Here is a 17826-nt window from a genome sequence, read left to right as displayed (position 1 = left end):
CAAAATACACATTGTACAGTTACTTTTATGAGATGAATGTTAAATAATGGTGAGTGGCAGATTCTTTGGACTGTGCAAAAAAAGGATGGTCCACAGTAGTTATATTTCACCATCTGATACACCCCAAACAGATGGTGCGATATTAGATAGTGAAGATATAAAATTTCTCCACAGTCTGCCTCTGATCGTAATCGTGCTACAGTGACATTGTACCAGTGGCAGTTCTGGTGCATCCGTTACAACATACTGCATATGTTAGCATTGTAGCGGTAGTTCTGGGCATATATATCGGTAGACAAGCGTTTTATAGCCATTCCAGTTTTAACCTTCAAATGATTTTACTTGCGTGCTGTCCTGACAGTGTTTCTGCACATGCGCACAGCGTGAATGCTGAACTAAGATCTTCATGGCTAATCACTTTTAAACTGTCGAATACACACAAGGACAGGTTTACATAAACAGTTGTTTATGTCCTAAGTGAATGTAACAGAAAAAAAATGTCTGTAAGTATATTAAATCAGTGTATTGTCATTAATGTTAATCAACACAAAACAGAAAAATATCACTCGCTGCTCTTGACTGATTAACTTTATCTTTGATAAGAATTTGTGTATACTGAATTCATACAGTAGTCTACAGATGTTTACTGAAAATTCTGCTTATTTTAGCATTTAAATCTCAGATGTTCACTGTCATTACGGTGTCATGCATTTTATTTTATTTTTAATATTAACATGAATTTCTATTTCTGTTTGTACTCAGGATCACAGCTGGATTGTCTTCCTATCAAAGAACACTGTGACAATCTGATTGGACATAACCACATTACCAGGTGAGTGAATATAGTAAATTTTGTGTTGTTTGCTTTGAAATTACTTTTATATTAAGTGGGAAGTGCAAATTTGAAAATATAATGACTAATCTAAAATAAAGGTTTTTTTTTTTGTTTGTTTGGTTGAATGATTTAGATTAATGACTGCTTGAAAGTCTTCATCAGTGAGCTTTATAAATGTTTTGAAGTTGAGCCTGACATATTTTGTTGTCTTTTTGCATTTTTACACCCTTAATGAACAAACAACCAAAAAAGCACAATGTGCATTTTATTGTTTTGTGTTATAGGACACTGATCGGGATATAGCCCAAGACGACCCTACAAGGGGGCTCTCCAGATGGCAATTTCTTTCTTGAAAGGTGTTGAGATTCTGTCAGGATTGCCCAGTGTTGCAACGTGGCCACTCTAGTAAATGCTTCTGTTACACAAGCTGTGGCATGGCACATTTCAGAAGCGGCTTTCTCCGCCACTTTGCTAGAGATAGGTGCTTAGTCTGTTTTTGACAGATGCCACGTTATGCAAATCTTACCACACAGTGACATAGACATGTGGGGGCATGTTTAAACGAGCATTTTAGGAGGGTGTGGACAAGTCTTAACTTTTATAAAGAATATCTCTTTGGATTTGAGACGTTAGTCTTTGCAACTTTACAGATCTTCTTTATGCACCAAGAGCTTGTAACACTCCAAATAGAAAGGAAAAAATTTAATTGCATCCCCTTGACCCCTTTAAGTTGCATTTGTAAAAAAAAAAAAAAAAAAAAAAAGAAAAGAAAATAAAGAAGTCATTTAATATTCACCAGTTGTCTGTTGTGTCTTCCACTTATTGTAATGTATAATTAATTTTAAAGAGCAGGTCAGATGGGTTTTTGAAAAATCTCTCTTTTGCAGTTTATAACGTAGCTATCCTTAAATGAAAACAATCTGCAAAGTTGTTAATCAAAAAAGTGCATGATAAATAAAGATATTGTCTCTCAAAAGAGAGAGTCGGTTCTGAATCGCCGTAACGAGTCGTTATGATTTCGACTCTTTTGCCTGTTTGCCTGTACGTCACTGGGTACACATTTGCATAATCCCTGCCTGCCCGCGAAATACGAACAGAGTCTGACCAGCCCACAAACACTTTTGCTATTAGTGCGTTTACATCATGTTGAGAAGACACGGTGTTCAAGGATACCACAGAAATACAATTCGAGCCTTTTGTTGTGTGCTTGTCATTTTATCAAGAACTGCTTCTCTAATCTGGGCTTATATTTGTTGGCTTCTAATCTTCTTAATTTGGACTAACAAGCTCTCTGAACCACGACCTGTAAGTAGTACGATTGATACGTTAGGTGTACATTTTCAATTGAGTGCTCAAAATATAATTTTTTTGTTCCAATATGTGATGTATACCTAGTGCAGCTTTAGGTTTCCAGGTAAAGCATGATATTACTGTCTTACTGAAGTAGTTCTAAAAATTCGCAGTGAACCTAAGAATATGTCGATTATTGTAGACTGGCGTTGTTCTAATTACTTTGTTTAATAATAAAGAATGTAGTGTAGCACACAGACTTTATAATAATTGTGAAACTGCTGTTTATTGTGCTGCACTGGCAGTTACAGGGTTAATGAAGGAGAGATGAGTGATTTCGGCTGGTGCTCCTGTGATACAACTGTTCTGCGTTCTGATTAAAAGTTAAGACCAAGCGTCTTTTGTCTGTCGTTCTTCAAACATTACAGTAGACATATTTTGGTGTACGAACTGTATTGGTTCATCAGTTAGTCACGTTAGCACTCGGCTAACGTATCCACCTAGTGTTCACAGTTTAGCAGCCAAACTTTAGCTGTGGGCACGATTCGCTTGCATAAGTGTTTTTGTATTTTATGTCATTATAAGAATGGATTGATTATATTATTGTTTTATGTAAAGGTGCTTTCTCAATGGTAGCGCTGGCTAACTGGCTCAAGGACTCATCTCTGTGCCAATTAGAACAGGTTTGGCCAGCTGACCAATCAGAGTAGGCTTGAGTGCTCCGAACTTGCTTGAAACGAATCATTTCCTAATCATTGGCAAATGACTCTAATATTAAATGTATATTCTGAGAAAATTACAATGTTTTTCTGACCTTAGATGCATTTAAACCTGATGTAGGGGACTCCAATACAATATTGGGACACTTTAAAATACCATCTGACCTGCTCTTTAAGTAATTGAGCAGTACCTAGGTATTTTAAAATACAAAAACTTAAAATGATCAATTTAAATGAGCTTAAAATTTATAATGGGGTAAAGACTTTTACTGTAGAAATAACTTGAATATATGAGTATAAACTACTTAAAATATTATGTTACACCGGCTAATAAATGAGCAAAACCGTTCATTGGGACTCAAATATTTAATCATTGCCAACTAAAGATTTTTAGGTAACTGCTTAAAGTTCCATGCGAAATTTACTCAAGAAGAAGGATGCAAAAATTATGCACTATATTTTTAAAGGGGTCATATGACGTTGCTAAAAAGAACATTATTTTTTGTATTTGGTGTAATGCAATGTTTATGGAGGTTAAGGTTCAAAATAAATATTTTCCATACATGTACATTATTGTTTCTCCTCTATGCCCCGTCTTTCTGAAACGCGTCGATTTTTACAAAGTTCATAGTAAAAAAAAAAAAAATTAAAAAAAAGCAAGCTGTGCTTTGATTGGCCAACTATCCAGTGCGTTGTGATTGGCCGAATACCTCAAGCGTGTGACGGAAATGTTACTCCCCTTAACATAATGTTTGATGCAGTCTCCCAGCAGCACGAGACTCAGTCCACCTGCTCGTGCACATTCCATCATCGGTTCTCTTTTAGCAGTTCAGTCAATGTACTGTTAGGAGTAACTGAATAACTCAGGATTAGGGCTGAACGATTTTGGAAAATAATCGAATTGCAAATTTTTGTATTATTTTTTTTTTTACCAATATTGCGATTGCAATTTAATATGCGATTATTTTTTAAAGCTCTTTATGTTCTGTATTATTCAACAAAGACGAGCTAAAAATCATTGTATAGTATGACCAACACAATATTAGACAGATTAAACAAATGTTATTTTCTGAAGGTCAGACCTATGTAACGATGAAATTAGGTGATGCGTGAAATGATATGAATGACATTTTTATTAAACAACTACAATCACTGTAGTATATTGACTGATTTGTTGAACTTCCAACCTTGTAAGCATGTAATAATTATGACAACATAAAGCACATTACAAATCACAAAAAACTAAAGTAGATTGCAGAAATATAAAAACAAATCAGTTGCTTTACCACACTACTTTAGGTAATTCAAAGTCACTGTAATAAACATATGTAAACATGTGGACTGCACTTTTTAAACCCTGTCTGTTAACTTTAGACCAGTGGTTCTCAATTTTTTTTTGGTCGCGCCAAATAATTTCACTAAACATTACAAAAAATTTATGCTTTTTTTAAATGTAAAAAACCTACAGGGAAAAAACACCTGCATGAATTTTTCACTTTGAAACACTGAAAAATAGCATAGAGAGAATAACGGTTATTATTCTCTCTGTTATTTATTTCTTTATTTATTGTGGGTTTCATGCTCTCCGCTAAAGCATAGGACACAAACAGGCTTTCCTCCTCACCAACGACATTAAACACTGTGTCTACACCGGACGCGAGCCACGGCAAAATACAGTAATACCAATCAGTAGATTGTAAACGCTGTCTACACTGGATGCGGCACGACAAAACCCAACATTAATTTGATGCCTTGTTCTATTTATGATGTACCGACACAATGTTAAATGATTTGCTAAGGTCACTTTGTCACATCCAGTGTACAGTAGAGCTGCTGTGGCACAATGCAACAACTGTAGCGTGCGGTATAGACACAGTGAGTGAAGCCGAGAGCAAGATATGCCTCATCATATTTTCTGCATTTAGCGTTTGAATGACCAGCATCTGCCTGGGTCTGTGCGATATCTATGGCTTTTCTCTTCCCTTTCACAAACCAATCCATCTCCCATTCTACGTTATATCCTTTGACTATGTACTAGGGCTGCAACTAACGATTATTTTGCTAATCGATTAATCGGTCGATTATTTTTACGATTAATCGATGAATCGGTTTATGTACTTATATTTTAGTTTTGCCCATTTTTTCCCCATGTAAATTATTAACAAAGGGTCTTTATCATTCAACATAGACTTTTTAGAGATTTTAACCATTTTGCATTGTCATATCCTCATCAAAAAACATATCCGGAGTTGTGTTTTATTATGTGTTGGTTATCCTTTGTCGAACTCTTCTGCAATCAAAACACTGACCCATACATACTCTAGCAAATTTCACAAGGAGGTTTCAAATAATGTTTTCACCATGGCAGTCCTTAGGGCTCCTAAAGTAGTTTAACATCCCGAACAAAGCTTATTAAGGAATCTTTCAGAACATATTTTCACGAAGAATAAGAATAAAACAGAATAAAATTGCACAGCTTATACATGGGAAACCGCTTTATAGCTTATGCTGTGAAATTGTAAACAATCCTTCGAATAAAGTGCCAGTGGCATGAAACCTGAATGGAACTCACATTTTAAAGTAAAATTTAAAGTAAAATCCATCAGAAGGTTGTCCAGAAAAAAAATTGGACACACACAAAAAACCTGCTGTGTGAAAAAGAGCAGTGAATGCTTAGAAAAAAGTGCATTTCAAATACATTTAAACATTTACCACTCTCATTCAGTCATAATTAGACTGCAAGACTGAATTATGAACTGGTAAACGACAAAGCTTTAAATGTTAATTGTTAAAAAGCAATGTTATCAGCTTTTTTTTACGACTAAACATTTGCAAACAAAATTGTTTTGATGTTTATTGTTAAATAAAAGTCTTTGCACACTGTGGTTGTCATCGGATTTAAATATGTAGTGGTCCTTATAACAGTGCAAAATTCAAAAATGTAATAAAACGATAAAATGTTAACAAAACAGCTTATGCCTGAACTGACAGGAATTCGACTACCTGTGGGAAATGAGGCAGAACACTATTCACTCATTATTTGAGAAAAACTTTGCATTGCAGTGCAAAAAGGTCAACATGTCCAAATGTTCAGGGTTTAACAGTTAGGCTTGCTCTCTTTTTAGAGGATATGTTTCCTGCCGCAGAAAACAGCCGCAGTTTACAGGTTACTCTTCTTTTTTGAAGGCTCAAAGTAAAGTGCTCCCACACTTTGGATGACTTCGTTCGATTAGTTTTATCTTCCGCTTTTTTCTTTTTCTTTCTCGAGCTTACTCCACTGCCGCCTGCCTCACCCATCACGCTGAATGCTGCAGGCAGAGACGCTGTGCGGGAAGCACGTGACATAAAACGAGGCCAGCTATTGGCTATTCGCTGCTTCTCCTGCTGTACTGGCTGAGTTAAAACCTACGGTGGCTCATTACTGCCACACTTTGGTCACCGCAGATTTAAAATATGCACGAAATGAGCCGCTTACGGCAAATAAAAATTATTTAGCAACGAATCGATTACTAAATTAGTTGACAACTATTTTAATAATCGATTTTAATCGATTAAATCGATTAGTTGTTTCAGCTCTACTATGTACTATTTTATTTCTTTTCTATTTCTGTTGATGGCCCGTGTGCCCCACACCTTGAGAACAACTGCATTAGAAGACTTTATATAAATAAGAATATATATTACCTTATTATATTATTTTAAGGTCGAAGTTTTCAGTAATGAAATGCACTGTAACACTGTTACTGCTTGAGCAATTTCAATGTGCCGTTTTGAAGTACATTCATATTATACGATTTCTAACATTTCCGCATGTAGCATGCCAGGGTTGCCAGTTTTTCACAACAAAACCTGCCCAGTTGCTACTCAAAACTAGTCAAATCGCGTTTCGAGCGGCGTCCACCAGTATTCCAGGGGAGAAAACACACATTTTATGGTTTGACCGGATCAATAGATCTTCGTTCACGATCCAGACATCACTAGACAAGACAAATCCAATAAAACCCATTACAAACAAGGCATTTGTTGCATCCAGTGGGGACATAATTACTGATTATAATGACTTATACTGTCTTTTTATGCATTGTGTTGCATATCGCGCTGCGTAAACATCAAACCATGTCTGCATTTATGATTGGAAGCAACCACTACTCTACACTGCTCAAAACTCGCGTTTGAATCATCAGTGGCAAATTATTTAAATATAAAAAATGTACTTACAGGCTGAGAGTCAGAAGCACCACACTTTCCTTGCAAAGTTGAAATGCCTAACTTTATAGAAACAGCCTTTGAACCACAGACGCATTGTAGGCTAGTCTGCATGTTCAGGAAATAGTCCTCATCCTCCATAAAATGCACGGCACACATCTGAATATTTGGGTTGAACTGCTCTGGAACAGTGTTGTAAATACAACTTAACCACTGATTTCTAGTTGTGTCCTCTTTTGGAAGGCCAAACAAAGTAGTTTCGCTTGCACAACGACTTCACAACATGGCAGCGAGAATAAAAGTCATGCCTTCTTTCTTTGCCTGAACATTTGGGCGGCGTTATGCAAATCTTCCCACATCGTGACGTAGACATGTGGGGGCATGTTAGAATTAGCCATTTTAGGTAGGCGTGGTTGATTCTTAACTTTTATAAAGAATCTCTCTTTGGATAAGAGACTTTAGTCTTTGCATCTTTACAGATCTTCTTTATGCAACTAGAGCTTGTAACACTCCAAAGAAAAAAGGAAAAATTTAAATCGCATCATATGACCCCTTTAAGTAAATCTAGCATATTAATTTTTTCAGTGTACGCATCAATATCTCTTTCCTTTGTGCTTTGAATTTTTTTGTGACGCGCTGTGCGATGACCTTTATTGTTCTGTCCTATCTCTCATGTTGCTGCCTCATTACTGTACTATACAGTACATTTAAAAGAAATGTCTTTTAATTTTATACTATATCTTTACTTTTTTTTTTCATGAATGTATTTGACAATACAAAGAGCAATGTGTAACATTTTACCAGATTTAGTCCTACACTTATTCACTTTTATTTGTTCCCATCTAAATGTTTCACTAAATGTTTAGATTTTGTAAAATGACTGTGCACTTATGATTTTTACAGTATAACTTTTGCGGCTGAATTATCCACTAACCAAGTTTATAATAGTATTTTTATCATATTATGATTATATATTTTTTCATTTGTTATTTTCCTTTAAAATAAAGTTGTCTATATTTAGTAGACTGTTTAACACACAAAAGTGTGATGATCAGTTCAACACACACTGAGGTATAGAAACTCTTCACTGATTTAAAAAAAAAAAAAAAAAAAAAAAAAACACCTGTGCTGGTATCAGATCGGTATTGGCTGATACTCTTAATTTTTGGTATCGGATCAGTTCTAAAAAATGGAATAGGTCCACCCCTAATTCTAATATGCTGATTTATTATCAAGGTTGGAGACAATATTTTTTGGAACCTGTTAAACTTTTCAGGCTTCTTTGATGAATAAAGAGTTACAGAGTACAGGATTTATTCAAAATTGTAGCACTATTGTTTAAAAGTTTAGGGTCAGTATTTATGTTCCTTTTTTAATTTAAAAGAAACCATGGTAGAAAGTAATAGTATGGTTTCTAGAATGGCTTTAAGTTACAATATAAACTAATTTATTTAGTATAAATACAAATGCACAAAACTGCTAGCTTATAACAAAAAATGTTGCATGATTGTCTGCTATAAATAAAAAATGTCACATGCTTGGAATAATAAGAATAAATTCATATTTAATTTAATAATAGAAAAAAATATTTTTATTATTTAAATGCCCTAGATGTGCTATAATTGAAATGGTTTTGTCTTGCATTTTATCTCTTAAAATAAAGGATGTTGTGAAATGTGGAAATTAGCAGAAATAAGTTAATATAAGGTAACATTTACATAAAGTAAACAGCTGTTTTGTTTAAAGTTTTAATGTATATAAATGTATATAATCAAATTGTATTGCACACCTGTTGCTGCCATAATAATGGGACATTTTTAATGTTTACATGCTTTCATTGTCTGTCTTTTTGTTCTTAACTGCCAGTGGCAGTTCTTCAGGGGAGGCACGGGAGGCACAGCCAGCTCAAAATTTTGAGGTTGACAAAAATGTAAGATGTAGCTCACAATTTAAATGTTAATACAATCTCAAATTAGTAATTTCATGTCTCCAGAATGTGCATTTATTTACTGCAATTTCACCATTGCAAACCATAAAATATTACTGAAGTCGGAATCCCCTGTGTTTTACTGCTGCTGTTCCACTATGAACATCTCTGTGGACAGAGAAGGGGAGGGGGAAGCACAATTTATAGCCAGAGACTTTGGCGTCCATTGATAAATCACCATCAAGTATTTCACTTCATCAGCAGAGCGGTTCTATTTTTCAAGGGTTTAAATACAAAACAAAACAAAAAATCCACAGAGTAGGCTAGCCTCCCTTGGTTTATCAAATAATCACCATGGAGACGTCAATTGCGTTGTAATATGCGTGAACGACTCCGATAATGTAGTACATATGAAGGGAAAAGATACTGAATATTTGATCACCAACAAATTTACAAAGTTCCCTTTAGAGCAGCAGCTAAAAATAAAACAAGGAAGACCCACGCCTAAGCTGGACATAAAACGATCATTATTAGACAGCTGAATGCATGGTTTTAGAACAATTATTTAGCAAAACTGTTAGGTGCTAAAAAAGGACACAAGGATGGATTTTTCTTCAAGTATAATACATCTTAAATATACTGTCTTATTGTATACATATAATTAGTCTCATAATCATTAAACAATTTTTGTGTAAATCATTTGTGTAAAGTCATTCTGACGTAAACTTTCAAATTCATGACATTTTCAAAATGTTAGTTGGTACAAAAGAAATGCACACCTGCTCCCTACCACATATAAATTCTGCGTGAAAACTGATGACACTGCATTTTGATGCACTACTTTGATATTGTACAAGTTAGTTTGCCCGGCCACCTTTTTTTTTTTTTTTTTTTTGTAGCTGAAGACCAGGGGTTTTCAGACCTGTCCTGGAGGCCCCCAGCCCTGCACATGTATCCGTAATCTAACACACCTGATTCAACTCATCAGCTCATTAGTAGATACTGCCTTAGCAGAGAAGACCTGAATTATGAGATGTGTCTCATAAGCATGCAGTACTAGGGGCCTCCAAGACAGGTTTTAAAACCCCTGGGCTTGACTTATCGAATCAAACAACTTTCAGAGACAGTTGCAGATGCACCTTTTATAATACTCTTATTAAAATTAACCATTACTCTATAGCATCACCCATTTGTAGGGGTGTAATGGTACACAAACATGACGGTTCGGTACATACCTTGGTTTTGATGTTACAGTTCGGTATAGTTTCGGTATAGCAGGGGAAAAAACTAAACTTTTTTTTTTTTTTATTAAACAGTGTTATAATTCAAATTTTCTTAGGGATAAAAATCTACATCGGCTTATGCTCAAACTACAGTGAGCTCTTTTACATTAGGTCTACTATAAGGTTACAGTTAAAGAGCAGGTCATATGGTATTTTAAAGTGTTCTCATATTGTGTAGAAATCCCCTACAACAGGTTTAAATGCATCTAAGGTCAGAAAACATTGTAATTTTTTTAGAATATAAATTTAATATTAGAATCATTTTATAATAATTTCAAAACAATTAGTTTGAAGCAGTTCTGAGCTTAAGGTCTGTAAACTCCCCCCTTTCATAAGCCTACACTGCTCTGATTGGTCAGTTGGCCAAGTCTGTTGTGATTGGTCTTTCCATAATGTGTGTCGGAAACGAAATGCCCATTACCATAATTCTTTTTTTGCTCTGGAGGGTCACTTATAAACAAAGATGCAATAAGATTACAAAAATGGCATCGATATTACCTTATCAATTCGAGGCCGGGTCCGAGAATGATACCGATGCAGTCGCTCAACCGGAAATACATCCATCGCAAGCACGACTTGATCAGGACATTTCTCAGTGGTAAATTTAAACTTTGTATGTGGTACTTTACGTGATGTGACAGCAGTTTTATTGCATTCATTATTATTACTATTTTCTTGAAGTGCTCGTGTGGGAACTGTGTTAGAATGCCCAGTGAGGATGAAAACACAGGTCTTCTCAAACTGTAAACACTATAACTAGCAGAAGTGTTTGTGGGCAGGTCAGAGTGTTCGTATTACTTTACATGGCCGCTCAATCTAATGTTAATCTAGAAAAACGTGTGCTATTGAAGCGTCTGAGCAGAATGTGGAAGCTGAACAGTAGCGCGCTCACAGCATGACAGTGCCGAAATTTGCACCCTGCCAGATTAGGCACCCCCTAGTATTGGTAACTTTAGAAGTAGGTGTGGGGGAGGGGTTAGGATGAGGGGTGGGTCTGGGGTTGGGATTAGGCAATCAGGTAGCGACCTCATTTTTGTTCATACATACAAGAGTAATACATCTTTCAAATCTGTAAAGACTCTACGTTTATTTGTGTGCACTCACAATAACAAAACGCGCTTTTGTAAAATAATGAAAGCAAACAGGATGTGCTTGCTGCAGTCTTGGTCTGTAAACTTGAGCGCATAATTCCGTATATATATCGTTGCCTTACAAACATTAAAATATATCTACAGAGAGTAAAATGTCTACTTTCAAATGAACCAATTCAAATGGAAAACAAATATTCTCAGATTATGTAATCCATATGAAACATGCATACAGGTGCATCACTACTTCAGAGATGACAAGTCAGTTTCGCCAAGTTCATCTCTTAAACTGAAACAAAGAAAACACTTGTTTATTAGTGAACTATTAATATGTTAATGCTGTTTTTCCCTGACACAGTCATAATCATTACTTCTGCCGGTGTGCTGTGGCAAGCTTCATGCTGGAGCGCTTATTAGGCTATGTAGGCAATTAAAGGTTCATTATAATGATTTAAATGGTTTATTAATAAACGTGATTAGTCGACTAATGCTTCAAATGAACGACTACTAGTCGAGGGCAGCACTATTATTTATCATGCATAAACATTTGATAAACAGACTGTTTACACTGAATGATAGCTACATTACAAACTGCAAAAAAATTTTTTTTGAAAACCCATATGACCTGCTCTTTAACAACAGAGCCATTCATTCATGTTTATTTCGCGTTAAAATTAGTAGTACAGAGGAAGAGATGATCGCTTTCACTCGCGCTCCATGCTGCCGCTTGTACTGAGGCGTTTATATGCGATCGGTCAGGCCACATCAGAGAGCTTCAAAACGACATTTATTATTTGAATTTCCTGAAAAAAAATGACAAAATTTGAAAGATAAGGCTTTGTTTCTTATCAAAAGTAACAATATACAGGGCTCCAAACTGTGACTAAAACGGTCGCATTTGCAACCAAAAATCTTAATTTGCGAGTGAAGTTTTTGCTGAGGTCGCCACTGGCGACTATATATATTTACATGTTATAACTTAAAAATTAGCATGAAATGCCTTTTTCCTGACTGTTTTGCGACAACATCTGTTATTCTCAAGTATTAAACTGAGACGATGCGTGTCAAAGTATAAGTGGAAAAAAGAGTTTCAAACATTCCTCATCTCTGCCGCACAGCAGCACTGACACACACCTGATAAACGCAGCTCAGTTATGCATCGTGAGAGAGATCAGAATGACAAAGACATGCGAAGTGAAAGTGCAGGAAAACAGTGTCTATATCATGCACAACTTGAACAAACTGGCTTCTTCTTAAGATCCTGGTGCCATTTTACAGAATATCTCAGGTCCATCAGGCCAGAACTGTTTCCTACGTTGTTGTGATTTGATCTGAACGGAAACAGCGTATCGGCGTGACGCAGCTGACATATTCTCCAAATGGCACCAGGGTGATGCGGGGAGACAAATTGTTGAATAAAGTCATTATTTTTTTTTCTTTTGCTTACAAAAATTATTCTCATAGCTTTGTATAATTGCGGATGAACCACTGATGTCACATGGATTAATTCACAGATCTCCTTGCTACGTTTCTGGACTTGGGAACATTTCAGTCGTGTTGCTGTCTAAGCGGGGTCAGACAGCTCCAGATTCCATCGAAAAAAATCTTAATTTGTGTTCCAAAGATGAATGAAGGTCTTACTGACAGAATTTTCATATTTGGGTGAACTAACCCTTTATAAATAAAGGTGATTAAAAGGTTCTTCACAGAACAAGTTTTGGTTCCACAAAGAACCATTCAGTCAAAGGTTCTTTAAAGAACCATCACTTTCTCAACTTTTTATAATCTGAAGATGTTAAAGGTTCTTTACGAAACCATTTAGACAAAGTTATTCTATGGCATCATGAAGCACCTTTATTTTTAAGAGTGTATGACAACATTTACAGGATGCATTGAGGAGAAGCCCAAACTACACTTAGTGGCCAAGTGATGCTTATGGTCCACAATATTGGTACAGATTCTGTGTAATGAACAATTCTTTATGACTGTATATTTCAAGTTGGAAAAGTCATTTAGTTCTCACTTTAAGTGAACCTTAGTTACCAGGTCATCTACAAGATGGATTAAAATACTGATATAGTCAAGAAAAGATGAGACAAACATATGACAGTATGACTGAAATGTTAAAATCTAAAATAAACAAATAATAAAAATAAAATAAAAAGTTTTTTCTGTTGCACCTAAAAAAAATAAAATAAAATGGCTCCTTACTCTATTTTTTATTTTTTTTTGTCTGGAGCCCTGATATATAAAACTGGAAGTTTCCAACTAAGTTCCACGAATACATGTACCATTACACCCTTATCCATTTATAGATCATAACCATGGGTAAAACTTTGCATGACACCTCACTACCATAGGATAAAGTCAACGTACCTGAAAAATAGTCTGTGTGGTGCAGTTCAAACAAGTAGCGCTGTTTTGTTTTAAGTTTGCCGTGTAACATTTCTGATATACAACAGAAATGTTTAACAATTAGGAAAACTGGCAGTAGTACCATAACAGCCAAAATGTAGTCGCACATGCAACATAAAAGGTCACAAAATGTTACCATTTAAGTGTGGCGTATGGACCCCTGTTCCTAGCATTTATTTAATTTTTTTACATCTATTATGTTAAATGTTCCATTTGACAATGGGGCACTTGAAAGATACATGTAAAAAAAAAAAGTCTACTTTAAAGTCCAGATACAAGTTGGGGCATATCTTTTTTTTATTACTTTGTTCAATCTGATCACTGAAAAGGGGTCTTAACTGTACTGTTAACATGCACCAGATTAATGTATTTAATACATGGTTTTCCTGAGACAGTATGCCAAAGGACCACCAAACAGGGTCCGAGTTCCACCTACCATAATCTTATAAAGTCTAGGGCAATTGTCATGCGCATTTCGTCAGTAAAGCCGGTTTCCTGATTAGCGCTAAATCTCCATCACCTGCTTTCAAATGGAGCGGCATTTAATAGACAGAGCCGTAGATCACTGACAAGATACGCAATATCGCATTCATTATCGAAGGCGATTCATGTGCGATAATGAACGCGATATTGCGTTGATTGTGATTGATGTGCGGTTATGTATGTTATATTGCGTTGCTTTTGATTTGAGGTGATGGAGATTTAGCGCTAATCAGGGAACCGGCTTTACTGACAAAATGCGCGTGACAATCGAATGCGATATATCGCCCAGCCCTAGCTGGACCAGAATATTCAATATCCACTTATTTGAATATTCGTTCGGTGGGTTGGCATTCGATTTTCTATTTTGAGATTCGAATATTCTTTTTTTTTTACACCTGGCATCCCTCGCAAAATGGTTCTTTCACGCTTGAATATGAATCGTCCATGAATGAACATCATGATTTAGTTCATCTGGAAGAAAAGACAAAAATGCAGAAGACCTCAGCTGTGTGGGAGCACTTTAAATTGAGTGAGGACACGACAAAGGCAGTGTGCCAACTATGAGATTTGAAACTGGCCTACCACAACAGCATGTCAAGTTTGAAAAATCACCTGAGTTCTGTGAGTAGTACGCCTATAGTATATTGTTGGTGTAAAAAAAACAGCTGCTTTTATCTGCCATGGTAATCAGTAATTTTACACATGATAAAAATGTGAACTTAATTTGCTTGGAAAATACTTGCGAATATGGCAGTCATAAAAAGAACATACAGTAGCCCAGCCTAATAATAATTTGTCTATATTAAAAGTATTGCTCTTAACAGACCTATGTGTTTTGTATCACTAGTGCAGTGTCCAATCTCAGAGCATATAAGCCCTGCCCACGTGAGACGCGCCTCTTCCGTCTCACGCTGTTCTGTAGTTTATTAAGTTTATTAATTCTGAACATGTTACGTGTCCATATTGCACCAAAATGCGACACTGCACTCCATTGGGTCTGCAGCAACTCACACGCCACACGTGAAGTGGATTGGATGAACGGTTCCCGACATAATAAAAATGCAAACAGACAGACACACAGAGATTCCTGCCTTTAATAACACTGTGTCTACAACAGATCCGACAGATGTCGTGCCGTGCCACAACAGCTAAAGTCTGACTACACTGGACATGACAAAGTGACCACTGAATCTGTGTCAATACATCATAAGTGTAACCGCATCCAGTGTAGACAGCATCACTGATTATAATGAGTTTGACGCCACTCGCATCTGGTGTAGACACAGTGTTAGAAAGAAGAATACGTTCAGCTCCCTCCCTCCGAAGCTTAAAATATTTGGTGTTGATTACTATCGAAGCTTTGAAGCTCAAAAAATGGTATTCGGACCAGCCTTAATAAAGTCCTGTAGGAAACACTGAACTTGATTAAAAATAATAATAATAATTGTGCACGATGAAAGACTATACCTCAAGAAAAATAAAAGCAAAGGAAAAATTGGTTAATTACAACATCGTATGACATGGTCATACAATGATAGTATACTAATGGTGTTCAAATTTCTTTACATTTCTGCAGAGTGCAACAAATGTATCATTAATAAATACTTAGAATTAAATGAAGCACTAACTTGCACTTGTTAAAGGACTCCATTGCGGATTTCCATTCCTGTAGTTCAAACTGAACCATGCCATTCAGATAAGCAGTGTATGCCTGTGGAAAACAAGAAAGACACTTACAGAGCTCAAACAAGTTGGCATTAAGATGACCTCAGAAACTGTTAATATATTAAAAGCCTGTACACTAAGGTGATTCTAGTTAGTGGACATATGACATAGGGCCTTTTTCCAGATTAAAAAAAAAACTTCTGTAAGTGACTCACTGAAATGACATATGGAGATTTTCAAAATCAAATATTTGTCTGACCTGAGCTTCTAGTTTGGTCTTGGCATCCACACGGGGACTCTCACACAACTTCTCTAGCTGCTCCCCATGTTTGGCTGCCTTTCGCAGGCGAGCCAACAGGTGGAAACGCTTTCGGGGCTCAGTGTTAGCTTCCTGTTTAAGCTGCATGGCATAACTCCATGCTCTTTCTGCTTCCATTAACACTAATAACAGATGTCTGGAGTAGAGAGAGAAAGAGAAAGGGGGTGGGGGATCAAACCAATGACAATATGTCTCTTGTTTAGTGAACATATTTTAAGTGCTAAAAAATACCTGTTGTCTGAAAGCAACTCCACAGTCACTTTCTTCCCAGTAAACTTGTGTCTGTTGCCCATTTTAAAGCTGAGAGTCTTTCTCAATCGACGCAATCGTCTGGAGCAATAACCCCTGTGATGTCAAGAGGAGAGGATCAACATAATTTCAGGAAAATTCTGTCATCATTTCACTGAAAAAAAAAAAGTCTGTTCAACCTCGCCTCTGCCTTACCTATAGCGCTGGTAATCCCCATGTCTGAGTCCATGCTGCTGCTGAGAGTCCTTAATGATCTGTAGGACTGAAGTCAGTGCTAAGGACAAATAAACCCTGGACATTTCAATTCAACTGCAGCTACCAAAGGTGTATACTGCAAGAACTACACATTTAAATGAAACAATATCCACACTCCAATATATATGAAAACCATATTGAAAGTCTTGATTATACAGAAGACTCCAATTAACTAACGTTAGTCAGTCCTTGTGTGACACGTATCCCGTAAAACCCCGTATCACTTGTACCACTCTCCACTTAACTGCTAAATTAATGCTACTTCCCAGTACTAGCTAATAATTAGCGATTTAACAGTCAGGATACTCTCCAGGCCAAGACTCTCGTCGATGCTGTTCTCTTTATTTTCCTCCATTTGTGGCATTTTCACCTCATTCTGCTGCTCCGCGGCCATTTTTTAGCAAGCACACGTCTGATACACCAGCGGATGAGGACAAGTCTTCTTCTTCTTCTTCTACTAGTGTTTTATGGCGGTTTTGGTAAACCAGCGTAAAGGTGCATTACCGCCACCTGCTGATCTGGAGTGTGGAGTGCGCATAGATTTGGAAGACAGACCCAACCCAAAAAATACAAAAATAAAATAACATCAATAAAAAATAAATAAATGCCTAAATTCTACATAGTGTTCCTGTGTTTTTCAGGTATTTAAACAAAATTTCATGCACTGCTGATTGCCTTGAACCATTTCCTAACAATGTATTTAAAGAAATATGATCAACTCCCAGCCATCCTAATTCTTGAATTAATTGAAATCGCTCTCTTTCATATGCAGAACATTCAATAAGAATATGCTTCACTGTTTCTAACTCTCCACATTTTTCACACTTTCCAGATTCATGCTTACCTATCTTATACAGACCTTGATTCAATGCTGTATGTCCTATTCTCAGTCTTGAAAGAATGACATCTTTTTTTTCTATTTCCGTATCTTTTCCTCTCCTTTCCAACACTCTCCTGAATCTGGAATAGGTGTCTTCCTTTAGACCCACTATTCCATATGTCTTGCCATTTTTTATTTGCTTCTAATGTAATCAGTCTCTTGAATTCAGCTTTACTTAATGCTATCATAATTTCTATTTGTGGATGATTTAA

The 17826-nt window shown here is 36.2% G+C and overlaps 1 protein-coding gene across 2 annotated transcripts in view; it reads right to left on the bottom strand.

Moving 5' to 3' along the window:
* srp68 (signal recognition particle 68) overlaps nt 1-17201 on the bottom strand; it is a 63274-nt gene extending 46073 nt beyond the window's left edge. Inside the window, exons 1-5 of one of the 2 annotated variants that reach the window (XM_019119078.2) lie at nt 17041-17201; nt 16675-16741; nt 16462-16575; nt 16171-16366; nt 15875-15957 (exon numbers count right to left, since the gene is read on the bottom strand). In XM_019119078.2, coding sequence (XP_018974623.2) covers nt 15875-15957; nt 16171-16366; nt 16462-16575; nt 16675-16741; nt 17041-17128 — 548 coding nt within the window. In that variant the 5' untranslated portion in view covers nt 17129-17201. Of the gene's footprint in view, nt 1-4186; nt 4195-15874; nt 15958-16170; nt 16367-16461; nt 16576-16674; nt 16742-17040 lie in introns of those variants that run through there. The other variant, XM_042758175.1, reaches the window with a different exon arrangement.
* Between the last annotated feature and the right edge of the window lie 625 nt (nt 17202-17826).

Source organism: Cyprinus carpio, chromosome A6, assembly GCF_018340385.1.
Source record: "Cyprinus carpio isolate SPL01 chromosome A6, ASM1834038v1, whole genome shotgun sequence".
In the NCBI taxonomy this organism is placed as follows: Eukaryota; Metazoa; Chordata; class Actinopteri; order Cypriniformes; family Cyprinidae; genus Cyprinus; species Cyprinus carpio.
The sequence above is the reverse complement of the archived record's forward strand: the minus strand, read 5'-3'. Positions and strand labels throughout refer to the sequence as shown.